Below are 16456 nucleotides of genomic sequence, written 5' to 3' on the forward strand. Positions count from 1 at the left end.
GATCGCCTTTTATTTTTTTTCCAGGAGCGCATTTCATAAAATGCACACTATCGACCACGCCCAAAAAGTGCAATAAAAATATTAAATATTAATTTTTTTTTCACTTTAAATTGGTCAGTCTTTTAAAACTACTTCTCCCTGAAATATTCATATAAAGTTTTAATTATATTTTCGTTGTTTTAACCTTTTAAATTACAAAAAAACTAAAAAAAAAACTAAAAAACTAAATATTTTCCCAAAAAAACATTTGAAGTAATATTTGATTGTTATTATAATTAGGCCTTTAGATGGACTAAAGATTGGCACAAACAGTCATTTCGATCGCCTTTTATTTTTTTTTTCAGGACCAGAAAATGGTCTCCAGGCGGCAAATGCTCCTCCTCTAGGCCGAAATAAGTGCATGTTGCCGGGGTAAGTCGCGACGATCACCGGGGCACGATCACCGGGGACTGCTTTTTCCAGCCCACACGTCCGATACCACGTGACAACAAATACGTCATTTCCTGTTGACTAAAAAAAAAAAGCACCCTCTCATGGTCCTAGGGACCAAAAAATGGTCCCGCACGATCAGCCCGCTGTTTTCCAGCAGAGGTCAAATGTGAAGCAAGGGCGCCACCCGGTGGACAAATAAAAAAATTACAACTCTAAGGCCAGTACTGCAAGCGGAAGCGGAAGCATTACCGATCACGATCGATTTGACCGTAATTTTTTTGCCGTGAAAAATAGCGTTTATAATGGGTTTCAATGGGGGCACAAATCGACCACTAGCTAGGTCCGATAGCGTAAGTTTATCGCTAGCTTAGCCACTGAAGCTAATTTCCGGAAGTCATACTGAAATTTTAACAGTAAATGTGACCGAACTTTTTTTTGCAGACTTTCGCTATATTCCATTCAACACTGTGCAAATGGCATGTAATCGAAATTTGAAAAAGCCACAAATCGACCCTAAGACCCTCCAGGGGTTTAAAGAGTGAGGGATATTACATTACCAACACACCTTTCTTTTTGTGCCCATCTCCGTTTGGTTCTTGAAGGAATTTCCTCTTCAGGATCAGTTAGATAACGTTTATACGGAATCCTTTCAGGAGGCTCGCTCATTTTGACTCACACGTGACCTGTTGATGACATTAAAATCACATTGAAGAAAACATCGAGGATTGTAAAACAGAAACTGCAACATATAAAATAAATGTAGTGAAATATATGCTTACCGAGCAGTTTTCCAGGGAGTTCGCAAAATTTCAGCGTCTTCTTCCGCGAGCGTCTGCACACGCAATGGAGACCTTAACAAAAACTTTAAAAACTTAAACGTAAAGTCCCAAAAACGTCCGTCTTTGTACGTCACAGGATTAATCGAAAAAAAGGTACTTAAAACAATATAATATGTTTTTTCTATGAAATCTATGCTCGCCAGAGATTATTCAAAAAATGCAGCGTCTTCGTTCTAGATCTGTAGGTTGTGTGAAAGTGTAAAGGTTAATGAGCGGAGCAGAGTATGCGCATGCGCGTTGCCATTGTGCTTTTTATAAATAAAGATAAAATAAAAAGTAAATATTGAAATATTCCCAAACATGTGCAATGAACGCGCAAAAAATATTAATAATAGTAATAAAAAAAATTATTAGTTGTTTTTTCTTCTCCCCCCTCCCCCCCTTTTTTTTTGAAATATAACCGACGTTTGAGGCGCGAAAGGCCGATATACAGACGGGAAGACACAAACGGATAATGTTCGCGTTAATTAAGTGGTCGGAAGATGGAAAGTTCTCAATTCTGCCGACTGAACACATTCGGGATTTTGATGAGGAGGAATACTTAAACGGTTTGGAGGAAAAGGACATTTATTTGGTGGAGTGGCGACAAGGCGCCAAGGAGCCAAAAGGCGGGTGGCCGGTCTATGAAGCCTCCATCATTAAGCTAGCAGGTGCCTTTTCTCCAGTATAATATTACTTTATTGTCGCTTATTTGTTAATCAAAATATGTAACTTAATTATATTATGATGTACTTTAGCCTTTTTTATTATTATTCTGCCTCCTCAGAAAGGGAAAAAACTTTGCAAACAAAGCTTAAGGAAATCGAAGAACAACTACCCAAGCCAGAGGTGCTTAAGAGAAAAAGTAAACCTTCTATGAAACTCCTTGAGGCCACAGAGGTCACAGACGAACCGGCAGCTAAGAAAAAGGTGAGTGTTCGCCGCGTACACACACAGACATATATACTAATATATATATATACCTGTTTTGTGTATATATATATGTATGTGTAACCCCCCCCAACATTTTGAGATCATTCCTTCATACAGAAGGTGGCTTTTAAAGAGAGAGTTTTTTGTTTCATTTCTTAGGCATACCCAACAGACCAACAAAACGATCTAAAGTTATGGAATGAAAAGAAACTTGAACATCTACAGCGTGTCATTAATCAGTTGAGAGAAGAGAACTCGAATCTAAAAAGAGAGAACGATAGGCTGAAAAATGAAATACTTGAAAGTAAGTACTGTACTATTGCATGTTTTATGTGTGTGTTTACACTTGTCATATACAATAACTATCAAAACCTATTCACATTTAATTTCACTTTCACAGAAATCCCACCTCTCCTTCAGGCTACACAGCATTTAATTACCAAGGTTAGAAACAAAGCACAGTTATCCTTCATTAATAATCACTAATTACAATGTTCCACATTTCCTTGCCTTTTTAATCATTTTGAGACCTTTTGGAGTTTTTTTGGGGTTGTTTAGCAGTAATGTTTGTGCCTATTTATTTTAGCCCATGAAAATGAATGCAGATCTTCCTGACGTAAGTAAAATCTAATTAATTTTTTGTCATTACCATTAATTTTGTTGCTTTGTTGTTTTTGTGCAGTTTGCAATCATATAAACCTAACAAGCATCAGTCAGCAGTGTGCCTAACCTAAACAGATTCTTGCTTTATTCACATATGTAGTTATATGTACTTGTACATTGTACCTAGGGTTGCGACGACTTGGCACCGCCCCATTGTTGTGACAGCCCTGATTGTACTTGTACACTGCATCGGAACAGGGAACAGTCTGCCACATTAATGTATTTTTAAATGACTTGTTTCTAATACATCAGTTTTTCTCTTACAGATGTCAAAGTCTCAACCTGATGCTGCCCTCCCTCATCCTCCTAAAGTAAGTATTAGTTGTTGTGGTTTTTTACGCAGTGTCTGTGTCACGTGATATTATGTCACATGCTAAGCATAACTATTGAAATAATAACTGTTTTATAACAGATTTTCCCAAACACTAGCTATGTTTGTTGTCATTCAGACCAGTACTACTGGTTAGACATTGCTTAATAAGGATTGTGTTTTTTTAGCTGCCATCACCAGTGTGTGAATGGGTTGATGACTGAATGTGTAAAGCGCTTTGGGGTCCTTAGGGACTAGCGCTATACAAATACAGGCCATTTACCATATAATTGATATTCCCGATTAATTTCTCATCTCTGATTGAATGCCTTTGTTTGTTTGCCTTTTTTTGACCATAACAAGACATTTTTGCAGGATATATATGGTGAATTTATATGCATAGATACAGTCGTAGTGCTTGACACATGCACAGAGCAGTAGATGGACTAGTAGGGAAATAATTACAATCATGATGTTGATTGCTGATGTCAGTATATATATTTTAGAGGAATGTTTTGTTTTTCACCCAAAATGAACTATATTCTTCAGAAGAGATTTTTTACCCCACTGGATTCTTATATATTGTTGTTTTTTTTGCTTGTTTGTTTGTTTGTTTTTTCTCCAGAACATGTATGCTGTACCTATTTACTTGAATTGTATAGATATACATGACTTACAAGGTTTAGATTGTTGTGCAACATTGTCACATTCTGATATTTATTCAGTGGTTTTATGGCAGTCAATGTTATGTGTATTTTTTTTAATCTTTAAATATTCTCCTTTATAGGTGCCCAACTCTTCATGCAAAGCGTCTGGGGATTCTAAAGTAAGTATTTTTGATTCTGCTTTGTTCCACCGCGAAATGTCAATCTTTCTTATTAAAGTGTAAAGACTCAATCATCTAAGTTATTCTGAGTTCTTCCTTCTTTCATTTAGTTTACCAGTAATACTCTGTCTGTAACAACATTGTTGACTTCATATGTATGTGTTTATTTATTTAAAGGGTTCCAGTGATGCTGAATATGTAAGTAATTTTGCTGAGAATTTAGGTAGGTGCAAACTCAAATGTGTTTTTTAAAAACAATTTATATTGAAACACTCTTTTTATGTGATTGCAACCACAGGTGGAGTTAGCACATGCTACAGGGGTAAAAATTCTGAAACATCAGTGGGCTACTGCTCTTCAGGCCCAAACACCCACTTCAATGGTGCGTGTTCTTCTGATGGCCGTCTTCCCACTGGAGGTTTTGATCCAGAGCAATTTAAAAGGTAAACAGCTTTGAAACTTAGTTCCAATGGTTAGCTAATAGTATTTTAAAAAGCCTACTTCTCTGTCACCAGTTTCTTTACCAAAAAGCATAATATTGTAGTTCAAATGTTTAGATGAACAAAGATCAGATTTTTGGAAATTTAACTAGCCAGACACTCAAATGTTAATGCTTTTTATAGGAGGACACAGCAAAACAGACATCGGCGCAGAGCGAAGAACTGCCCTTGATAAAGAAACCATGACAGCCATATATAGTAAGTGAAGACTGTGTATCTAAAATTGCATACTGCACAAGTAACTCACTTTGCAACAATAAAAATTGCACAGATAGGTGATGAAGCATTGAAGTGGTTGGACTCAGACAAAGAAGGTCAACAGATTGAATGATGGAGAGTAAGGATAGATGACCAAAAGGGGTGTTAGTATTACTGTAATGTGAACTGGATAGACTTTCCATCGAGGGGGGAAAAAAAGGTAAAATTATGTGGAAAATATATCTGTATCTCTATAAACGGAAATATCTGTTTGCTAAATGAAGCTAGCTAATTTAAATCATGTTTTTATTTTAACTCTGATAAAAGTACTAGAACTGTGACTTTTGTTTGTTACAGTGGCGGTAAGGAAGAGGTTCCCCAATGTATCCAGAGGGGCTTTGGGGATTGCAGTCAATTCAAAGCTGGGGGAACTCAGACTGTTGGAAAAGAAAAAAAAAGTTACATTTTAAATATGTTTTATGTTCGTACACACCCACATATATATATCTATATATATATATATATATATATGTGTGTGTGTGTATTCCTCTGCTTGTTATTGATCAGTAAACATCTTTGAGTGATCACATTTTTATTGTGTTAATAGCAGTTCACATCAAATTCACAGTATCGTTACTTATAAGTGTTTGTTGCAGTTGCATTTTGTATAGTAAAATGTATGTATATATATATATGTGTGTGTGTGTGTGTGTGTGTGTGTGTGTGTATATATATATAATTTTTATTTTTTAAAAATTTTACAATTTTTAAGAATGTTATGAAAATAAAGTTGTATAATGTATGTTCCTAGCTTGATTTATATGCTGTGTTTGTTTTAGATATCAAATAAAGATTTTCAGTTGTTACATGTGAATGTGTTTTCTTCGACTGAAATATATGAAGGGTAAAATATATTTTTGAAAGATTTTTAATTAATTTTCAATTATATTTTGAAATATATTTCAAAATATACAAAAATTGGCCAAAAAATATATGCGCTAAAATACATTTCAAAATATATTTATATATTTTGAAATGTATTTCAAAAAATATATTTTGAAATATATTTCAAAATATACAAAAATTGGCCAAAAAATATATGCGCTAAAATACATTTCAAAATATATAAATATATTTTGAAATGTATTTTAGCGCATATATTTTTTGGCCAATTTTTGTATATTTTGAAATATATTTCAAAATATATTTCAAAATATATTTTTTTACCGTATGGGTAGGTAACTAGCGAAACTAGCGAGCTAACTTCCGCTAACTTCTAACTCCGTTAAATGTAATAAATTTTGTTTTCATGGATGCCTCGAAGTTAAACTTCATAGTTACACCTGGTAAAGCAGCAATGCTGATCGTTTTATTAAAGATGAAAGAATTTAGACAGTTTTTAACTCTCAGTGATGCTGCAGTGTTCGTTTGACCTGAAGCATACGGAGTTAAGGACCCAGATTACTCCCAGATTTAAGAGCATCTTAGTCCGAAAAAAACGACAATAACGACGGCCGCTTGCATGTTCTGCAAAAAAATGTGCTTTGTCGTGTATCTGACGGACAAACACCAAACCAGTTCCACATCACTGAAGTTGCACCATTTTTACAAACCAATTCTGGTTCATCTGTTTCACTCAACAATCGACCATGTGCGTATGAAAACAAAGGCACTGCGCATGCGCGTTTTACTTATATTCTATCGCGATATTTCATTTTTCTATTGTTGCCTAACATTATACCGGTATTACCGTGAACGGTATAATATGGCCCAGCCGTACATACATATAGGATCTTGGGAGTTGGCACGCTACACGGAATCCAAAAGACCATCAGGGTGTACAGCCTCACCCCCGGCCTCGTTGCCCACCTCTCAATTTTAAATACATGTAGACATTGAGGGCTAGCAAGAGGGGCTATGCGCTTACCTGCTGCGCTTGGGCAGGTAGCTCCATGCCCTCCTGGGTTTTAAAGGCACCTTAGAACACACATGCATCAACACTACATATGAGCGGGCAGAGGGAGGTTTGGAGTCTTCACACACCCCCGTTCTCTGCGGCCTGCTGGAGCGGGTGGGCTAGGAGGAAAAGTTGGCCGTCCGACTGGGGTCTGGAATGTGTGGCTTCCCTGCTGCTGTGGAGTCGGGGCGGTCTGCTTCTCCCCACCAAAGGGAAAAGGGTAACACCACCTGGGTCTGGGTGCAGTTTCCCCCTCCAGGGGCAAGGGTACCTAGACCCGGGGCTTAGAGTACGGTTGCGGAGTGTGATTGTGTGTGTACAGTGTCTCTTTATGTCTGTCTCCACGTTGGGTGAGTGTTGAGTAATTGCATATGAGAGCATGAGGGTGGGAATGAATGTTTGTATCTGTGTGTGCCTGTTTGTCTGTGTCCATATGTCAGGTCGGGTATCAGACGCCACCTCTCTGGGGACATCCCAGGTCCTCCAAGATATGGAGGCCTATCTCCCCCACCACTTCCCTTACCAGTGGCAGACGCCCTCAGACATCGGTGCGTTGTTGGTTCTTGGTGTCCGGGGATGGGCGTCCAGGTACACACCGGCTCACTCCTTGGTGGCTGCTTATTGGGGCCTGGACCCTGGGGCTCGCTCGGGCCACTTCGGGGGTGGGGTGCCCTCGGCCTCTGGGCCTGGGGCTTGGTCACTCTGGCACAGCTGGCTGCCAGCGGAGCTCACGGGCACATCACTGCAACCCCCCCTGGCTTCTGCTCCGCGGCTGCTGAGTGACCCCTCATCTGGGACTCTCGTCAGCTCTTTCTGGGACAGTGGCGCGGCTGCCCCTCTGTTGGTCTTCCTTGGTCTTTTGTGTTCTGAGGGCCTCTGGATGTCTGGACTTTTGATCTCCTCCATACCTGCTTCATGCCCTGGTGGACGGGGTTGTGGCTCCCCACACCCTCTAGCAGATCATTACATGAAGGAACCTTTTAAATACAAGCACGTTCATGCTCACAGGTGTACACACGGGTGCTCACACACACAAATGACACCCTTTTTGGATCCTACCTCAAACCACACTGTGCGCTGTCGATCCTATGTGCTGCACAATAATGTTTAATATTTAGTATTTACAGTTATATTCCCATTGTCATGATCCTGGGTCTTTTGACCCAGCGTTTTAAGTTTGAGTTTATTTTGTTCATTAGGTTATCTAAGTTCATTTGTTTAATAGATTCCCCTTGTGTTTCCAACCCCTGTTAAGTCTCCCTTGTCTTTCATGTGCTTCTTGTCTGTGTTTCTTATGTTGTCATATTTGCGTTTCATTATGTTTCCCATTTTATTTTGAAAGAGGTCCTGTGTTCCTGCATTTTGTTTTACTCTTCCCCTGTGGCATTGTTATTTGTTGTGTCTACTGTGCCTTTCTGTTCCATGTTTGAGGTCCCTATGTTCTGTCTCCCCAGTCTGTTAGGTTTACATGTCTTGAGTTCCGTCAGTGTGTTTCCTGTTTTACTTTCACAGTCTGTCCTATGTTAATGGTTCTAGTTTTGCTTCCCTTGTCTCGTCCTGCCTAATTACTCCCAGCTGTGCTCTCCTCCTGTGGATCATTCCCCCTCGTTATCTTTCAGTGTATTTAAGCCCCATGTTTCTCTTTATCAGTGTTGCGTCCTCCCTCATAGCTGTGTGATTTTTCCCTGTGGCTCCTTGTGCTTTAGTTTTCCCAGTTTAGTTTTGTATTGTTTTTTGTGTCCCACTCCACGCCAGCAATAAAGCTGTGTTTTTTGAGTTTACTTTTTGTCTCTAGGAGTTTGCGTTTGGGTCCTACTCTTGCCTGCACACAGCCGTATTGTGACACCCATATATCATCCTGATGTTGTTTATTCTATTGCTCTCGATTTCTTCTGCTTGTTTTCTTTTTTCATTCTCAACAGGTGAAATTAAAAAAGTATCTACCGCTATCTATTGTTAGCTAGTTTATTGTGATGGTGTTATTTTTATTATGTTGCTCTTTGTTGTTTGTTTTCTCTTCTGGTTTTTTTATCTCCATGCAGGTGATCCAGGTGTTTTGTTTGTTTTTCTCCCCTCCCCCCCCCCCCCCCAATCTCCTCTCCCCTCTATTTTTCTTTCTCTCCCTCCCTTTCTTTCATTCTTTCTCCCTGTCCTATCCCCCAGTCATGTCTGTCCTGTCTTTAAAAAAATGAGAAAAAAAAAAAAGGAAATATTTTAGCCAGTCTTGCCTTGGAGTAATGAATGCGATGTAGAATCTTGAACTGTATGATGTTTAATTTGGCACAAAAAGTGGTGTTGTTTACTCTTAAAAGAGCACTCTCCCAGTCCACCCCCAGCTCATTATCCCAGTCTGCTTTGATCTTTGGTATTGTTATATTCTTAAAGCAGGCTATACAATTACTAAGTCTTGAGATAAGGCCTTTAGGCTTAAATGTCAGTTTCAACAGATCATCTACAGCAGTAAATGGAGTTATATTTGGAAAGTCAGGGTTGTGATGCTGAAGAAAGTGGCGAACTTGAAAGTATCTAAATAAGCTGGACCAAGGGAGGTCAAATTTGTGTGACAAATCCTGAAAACTTGCCAAGACACCGTCTATGTACATGTCAGAAAAGTTATGGAGGCCTCGTCTCTGCCAAAGAGCAGATTCAGAGTCTAATCTGGCGGGAAGGAAAAGGTGATTATTGTGTATAGGGGTTAAATGAAGAAGATTTTCAAACCCAAAGTTCTGAAAGAAACTCTTAATGCTTCAGCATACCAAGACATTTTTAACTTTGTGGGAACAATTTGGGGATAGCCCCTTTCTGTTCTAACATGACTAACATGACACGATTGCAGTTGTCGAGGTTTTGGCGAGTTTGTACGAGATGTAGCCTCAGTTTCCTGTTTTTAGCTGACAGGAGTGAGGTCTACTGCTGCTGTATCAAGGTGCAATGTGTTGTCACATTTTTGTCCCCATTCCGACGCTTGGTTTAAACTTTAGGAGGCTGTCTTGACCATGTCAACATGTCTGAATGCTAAATAAATAAATGGTGATAGGCTGATTAGATATGTGCACTAAGCACATAGCAGAACAAGAGAACCTAATAAAGTGGCTGCTGAATGTATGCACTGTGCTTTTACTTGATTATACAGTAACTGGTCATATGTTCTCATGTTATATATATTTTCTTTGTTTTCTCATGTATATAGATTCACATGTATCACCTTTTCACCTTTCCCTTTTGTGTATGAATAATTTCTCTTTTACATTAGGTCAAAATTTTTGTATTACTCTTTACAAAGTCAGTAAGATTTTAAGAAAAACCTAAGTCTTAAAATTGCAGCAAAAAGTTTTTATTTGGTGGTTAAAGAATTGAAGTGCATATTCATATTCATATGTGAAAGAAGTGTTGATGAAAAAATGCTTTAATTGCTTTCAAACTGAATTAAAGGTGATGAAAATAACAGAGGTCAGATGGCCCAGGATGTGAGTGGGCGTTAAGGCATCTGGGAAGGGATCTCAAAACTGGATTATAGATGGCAGACAGTTGGTGTCGTAAACCACCGCCTCTGTTCAAAGATGGTCGCTCACAGTGGACATAGATGGCTTCTTTCACTCCTCTTTCAAACCATCTGTCCTCTCTGTCCAAAATGTGAACATTGGCATCCTTGAAAGAGTGTCCTTTATCCTTAAGATGCAGATGGACAGCTGAGTCTTGTCCTGTGGAGGTGGCTCTTCTACGTTGTGCCATGCGCTTGTGAAGTGGCTGTTTGGTCTCTCCAATGTAGCGGTCTAGGCATTCCTCGCTGCACTGTACAGCATACACCACATTGTTAAGTCTGCGTTTTGGAGTTTTGTCTTTCGGGTGAACCAGTTTTTGTCTGAGCGTGTTGCTGGGTCTAAAATGCACCGGGATGTCATGCTTGGAAAAAACTCTCCCGAGTTTTTCTGATACACTGGCTACATAGGGGATGACAATGTTGTTGCGTCTGTCCTTCTTATCCTCCCTCGCTGGTGTTTGATCTTCTTTTCTGTACCTCTTTGCTGACTTTAAGAACGCCCATTTAGGATAGCCGCATAATGCTAATAGCTAAAGGACTCAATTTTGCCATTTCTCCACAACAGTTGCCCATAGTGGACCTCATCACAGCCACAGAAACCGCCATACGGATTAATAAATTATCACAGACAGAAGCAGAGCAAATCAGGATGAAAGTCTCAGCCACCCTCTCCAGTGCCAAAGTCTCTCCATCCAACCTCACAATACAAGAAAAGAAGGCCGTCGCTTCTCTGAGCAAAGACCACAACATCACTGTTTTTCCAGCTGATAAGGAAAGATGCACCGTGGTCCTAAACACTACAGATTGCCATACAAAGATCACTACTCTCCCCAGTGACAACAATACCTACGAAGCCTTAAAGCGAGACCCCACAAGCAGCTACAAAAAGAAAGTTATAGCTTGCCTTCAAGACTTTGAAAGGACAAAATCATTGACCGCCTTACATATCACCGCCTTTACCCATGGAATGCCATACCCTGTATTTACGGACTTCCTAAAATCCACAAGGAAGCTGTCCCACTCAGACCCATAGTCAGTAGCATAAACTCAGCCACTTATAACATTGCAAAACACCTTGCTACCATCCTTGCTCCTCTCATGGGGAACACCCCACACCACATCAAGAACTCCACCGACTTCACTGACAAGGTCCAGAAACTTACCCTGGATCCAGATGAAACGATGGTGTCCTTTGATGTAGTCTCTCTCTTCACTTGCATACCCACCATGGAGGCCGTGGAGACTGTCAGAAAACGACTACAAGAAGACAGCTCCTTGGAGGACAGGACCAACTTCACACCCGATCAGATTTGCACACTGTTAGATCTCTGCCTTACCACAACATACTTCAAATACAACGAAGGCTTCTACAAACAAAAACATGGCTGTGCCATGGGCTCCCCCGTGTCACCTATTGTAGCCAACCTTTACATGGAGGAAGTGGAAAGGAAGGCTCTTGGCTCTTTCAAAGGAAGAGTACCCAGCCACTGGTACAGATATGTAGACGACACCTGGGTCAAAATCAAGACACAAGAAGTGGAATCCTTCACTGCGCACATTAACGCTGTGGATAAAAACATCAAGTTCACCAGGGAAGACACAAAGGATAACTGTTTGCCTTTCCTGTGCATATGGAAGAGAATGGCAACCTCAATGGCAACCTCAACATCGAAGTTTACCGGAAGCCCACACACACGGACCAGTACCTCCTCTTTGACTCCCATCACCCTCTGGAACATAAACTTGGAGTAATTAGGACCCTACACCACCGGGCAGAACATGTTCCCTCTAAGCCTGAAGGAAAAAAGAAGGAACACACGCATGTAAAGGAAGCACTCAAAACGTGCGGCTATCCTAAATGGGCGTTCTTAAAGTCAGCAAAGAGGCACAGAAAAGAGGATCAGACACCAGCGAGGGAGGATAAGAAAGACAGACGCAACAACATTGTCATCCCCTATGTAGCCAGTGTATCAGAAAAACTCAGGAGAGTTTTCTCCAAGCATGACATCCCGGTGCATTTCAGACCCAGCAACACGCTCAGACAAAAACTGGTTCACCCGAAAGACAAAACTCCAAAACACAGACTTAACAATGTGGTGTATGCTGTACAGTGCAGCGAGGAATGCTCAGACCTCTACATTGGAGAGACCAAACAGCCACTTCACAAGCGCATGGCACAACACAGAAGAGCCACCTCCACAGGACAAGACTCAGCAGTCCATCTGCATCTTAAGGATAAAGGACACTCTTTCGAGAATGCCAATGTTCACATTTTGGACAGAGAGGACAGATGGTTTGAAAGAAGAGTGAAAGAAGCCATCTATGTCCACTGTGAGCGACCATCTTTGAACAGAGGCGGTGGTTTACGACTCCCACTAGGTTTAAATCTGGGACTCCCCACCATTTGACCTTAGAGCTGAAGAAGCTTCTCGGATGAGAGGTGAAACGTCTTCAAGCAACTTAAAGAAGTCCAGACGCTTTTCTTTGCAGGCTCCTTTGACTACGATGACCTGGATGACTGAGAACCTTCACAGACATGTATAGCATATGGATCACCTAAACAAGGTGTGCTCTGTAAGGATAATGTGCTATTTTAAATGTGTGTGAGAGGATATACTCTTCTGATGCACGTCTGCCACGACTGGTTGGAGAGAGAGAAGGAAGACAAGATAAACAACATGCTGTGGAAGAGAGCCAGACATTAATAACAAGTATGATTCAATGAAGAGAGGTCTATTAACACATAGTGAGAAAGGTGACTGAAGAGGAAGTACTCAATACATCATGGGAATCCCCCCAGCAGTCTACACCTATTGCAGTATAATTAAGGGAGATTTCAGGGTCACCTGATCCAGCCCTAACTATATGCTTTATCAAAAAGTAACATTTTAAACCTTATCATAAAAGTAGAGATAGTGAAGGTGTTCTTGTAAAAACAAGAACTACAAGAGATCACTTTATGAAATCCATTTCAGATGCTGACCTCCTTGGCATTCAGTAGGCAGCTCCAATTGAAGAAAAATGAAAATAATTAAGAACCAAAGCTTCCTTTTGCTGTTGGTAGAATGGACTATAATTGAATGGAGAAAATTACATGCAGCAGGAGGTGCAGTTGTTTATGGTACATCCAATTTGATTAAAATAAAGGTCATTCGGGGATAATAGAGTCCTCCTTGCTATCGAATAGTCTCAACTTTAACTTCAAAATCTTCCCCTTTAATAAAAGTTTCTTGGCAGCTAATCTAGAAAAACAACCCAAACTGCTAGATAGAAAGAACCAAATAAAGTATAAGGCATGCGTTTGTTGTATTTCCCTAAGACATGGACCACTAGATGAAAAGCAGGAGGTATTGACTGTTGTGCCTGTAGCTGGATACAAAAGGCTTTTTGGAAGCTTACTGATTTCTTTTGAAGAATTCTCAAACGCAAACACATTTGTGTTTGTGCTACATTTTATTGTCTGTATAGTGCAAGATGAACAACAAACAGCTACAGCCTGATATCATTTAATCCTTAGGATCACCAGATGATGTGCTGGTAAATGAGACTAATTCCGAAGCAAGCATTGAGAGGAAAGAGATGAGATACAAGGCCTAATACCAATCTAATGGAGTGTTACAAGCAGATGTTGCAACAAAGTTGGACTAGAATAAAAGTAAACTAAACGGGCATGTGTGGTGAGAGAGACACACTCTTGTGGTAATGAATAAAGCCCAAGCAATAAGTTTTAAATAGGAAGACTTAGTGCAGTCATGGGAATCATTTTGTCTTGCTATTTACTTTTATGCTTTCAGAAGTGCCTCATCTAAGCTCCGCTCACATCCATCTCTTCCAATTAGTCTTAGTCCTGCTGAAATATGGCTTTCTGCAACCTTCTCTCAGTTATCGTGGTTGATGTTGGGATTTAGTTGAAGCAGGGAGATTTTAATGTGCTAGTTTGTCATCAAATTAGCAGGCTAAAATGCAGCCATCCATGTTAATTACTAGTCACTGCATGACTGGAATCTGGCAGCTGGTGTCCACTGCTTGAAAGAGAAAGCTTATATGATAGCTTTGTGAATGTTTCAAGCTCTAGTTCTCTGGCATTTTTCATCTTACATGAGCAGTTCAGATCATCATTTCCCAAAAGGAAAAAAAATATTATTCTGAATACTGTGGTATACCATCAAATTCATCAATAATGGTGGTATGCATCCCCTGTCACTAACCTATTTGTAATAAAAAAAATCTCAACTTTAAATATAGTTCTCAAATACACAGTTTTTCTTTAATTTTCATTTTGTTAAGAATCTAATCAGCTGCAAGCAAATACTTCTTAAACAAAAAGATTTGACTGAGACTCTTTTTCAGTGGGGTAATACATATTTGATCCTGAAATGCATATTTAGAATAGCAGGAGTCTATATGGAATTGAATAAAAATCTAAAAAACTTCATGTTTATGGAAATGCAGGGATAGATTAAGATTTATAGTATCCTAGTAGCATACACAGAAAAGTAACCAGATTTTTGAAGTCTGAGCTCGGACTAAATATTTTTGGATCTTGAACAACAGAAAATAACAGCAAAAGAGTGTCAGTGCACATAAATCACAAATTGTATGGAATATATATAAATATATGCTGTACAATAATATACTCTGTCTGTCTACAGAAAACTGCATTTTGGGGAAACTGTTCATGGAGTATTAAAAGTAAAAGCACTTAGACTCAGTAGTTGTATATTACTGATGCAGATGTTTTCGCTTGAGCTAATCTTAAATACTTGAAATTCTGTTTAATCTACAGTAATGCATCATTGTATAAAACTATGTTTGTAGTCACTGTCCTATGAAGACAGTGTCACTGACAAGGGACATTTAACCAAATAATACTATACTTATTTATTTATTACTGTGTGTGTGTGTGTGTGTGTGTGTGTATCTCTCTCCCTCTCTCTCTCTCTTTCTCTCTCTCTCTATGTATAAAAACACCCAGCACGCCCCTGCGGGCGGTTTATCCTTCAAGCTCGGGTCCTCTACCAGAGGCCTGGGAGCTTGAGGGTCCTGCGCAGTATCTTAGCTGTTCCCAGGACTGCGCTCTTCTGGACAGAGATCTCCGATGTTGTTCCTGGGATCTGCTGGAGCCACTCGCCTAGCTTGGGAGTCACCGCACCTAGTGCTCCGATTACCACGGGGACCACCGTTACCTTCACCCTCCACATCCTCTCGAGCTCTTCTCTGAGCCCTTGGTATTTCTCCAGCTTCTCGTGTTCCTTCTTCCTGATATTGCTGTCATTCGGAACCGCTACATCGATCACTACGGCCATCTTCTTCTGTTTGTCTACCACCACTATGTCCGGTTGGTTAGCCACCACCATTTTGTCCGTCTGTATCTGGAAGTCCCACAGGATCTTAGCTCGGTCATTCTCCACCACCCTTGGGGGCATCTCCCATTTTGACCTCGGGACTTCCAGGTTATACTCGGCACAGATGTTCCTGTACACTATGCCGGCCACTTGGTTATGGCGTTCCATGTATGCCTTGCCTGCTAGCATCTTGCACCCTGCTGTTATGTGCTGGATTGTCTCTGGGGCATCTTTACACAGCCTGCACCTGGGGTCTTGCCTGGTGTGATAGACCCCAGCCTCTATGGATCTTGTGCTCAGAGCTTGTTCTTGTGCTGCCATGATTAGTGCCTCTGTGCTGTCTTTCAGTCCAGCTTTGTCCAGCCACTGGTAGGATTTCTGGATATCAGCCACCTCCTCTATCTGCCGGTGGTACATACCGTGCAGGGGCCTGTCCTTCCATGATGGTTCCTCGTCTCCCTCCTCTTTCTTGGGTTTCTGCTGCCTGAGGTATTCACTGAGCACTCGGTCAGTTGGGGCCATCTTCCTAATGTATTCTTGGATGTTCGTTGTCTCATCCTGGACTGTGGTGCTGACACTCACCAGTCCCCGGCCCCCTTCCTTCCGCTTAGCGTACAGCCTCAGGGTGCTGGATTTGGGGTGAAACCCTCCATGCATGGTAAGGAGCTTTCTTGTCTTTATGTCAGTGGCTTCTATCTCCTCCTTTGGCCAGCCTATTACCCCAGCAGGGTACCTGATCACGGGCAGGGCGTACGTGTTGATGGCCCGGATCTTGTTCTTACCATTCAGCTGACTCCTCAGGACTTGCCTGACCCTCTGCAGGTACTTGGTGGTTGCAGCTTTTCTAGCGGCCTCTTCATGGTTCCCATTCGCCTGTGGGATCCCCAAGTACTTGTAACTGTCCTCTATGTCTGCAATGTTGCCTTCTGGTAG

The 16456-nt window shown here is 40.6% G+C and overlaps 1 protein-coding gene across 1 annotated transcript; it reads left to right on the forward strand.

Annotated features, from left to right (window-relative positions):
• Nucleotides 1-1725: 1725 nt before the first annotated feature.
• On the forward strand, nt 1726-5150 carry LOC146644221 (uncharacterized). Its single transcript, XM_085395492.1, has 11 exons — nt 1726-1921; nt 2038-2180; nt 2343-2487; nt 2584-2627; nt 2770-2799; nt 3113-3157; nt 3944-3982; nt 4160-4180; nt 4281-4425; nt 4606-4680; nt 5038-5150. Exons 1-11 carry the CDS (start codon nt 1726-1728, stop codon nt 5148-5150), a joined length of 996 nt encoding a protein of 331 aa, XP_085251618.1.
• The last annotated feature ends 11306 nt before the right edge of the window (nt 5151-16456 follow it).

The sequence above is a fragment of the Rhamphochromis longiceps genome, linkage group LG22 (genome assembly GCF_057381845.1).
Source record: "Rhamphochromis longiceps isolate RC_006_pf linkage group LG22, R_longiceps_female_GT1.1, whole genome shotgun sequence".
Lineage (NCBI taxonomy): Eukaryota > Metazoa > Chordata > Actinopteri > Cichliformes > Cichlidae > Rhamphochromis > Rhamphochromis longiceps.

Coding starts and splice junctions, on each gene's coding strand:
- LOC146644221 (XM_085395492.1), top strand. CDS start 1,726: ATGTTCGCGTTAATTAAGTGGTCGGAAGATGGAAAGTTCTCAATTCTG. Junction 2,800..3,112: donor TGAATGCAGATCTTCCTGAC/GTAAGTAAAATC, acceptor TTTCTCTTACAG/ATGTCAAAGTCTCAACCTGA. Junction 4,181..4,280: donor GTTCCAGTGATGCTGAATAT/GTAAGTAATTTT, acceptor TTGCAACCACAG/GTGGAGTTAGCACATGCTAC.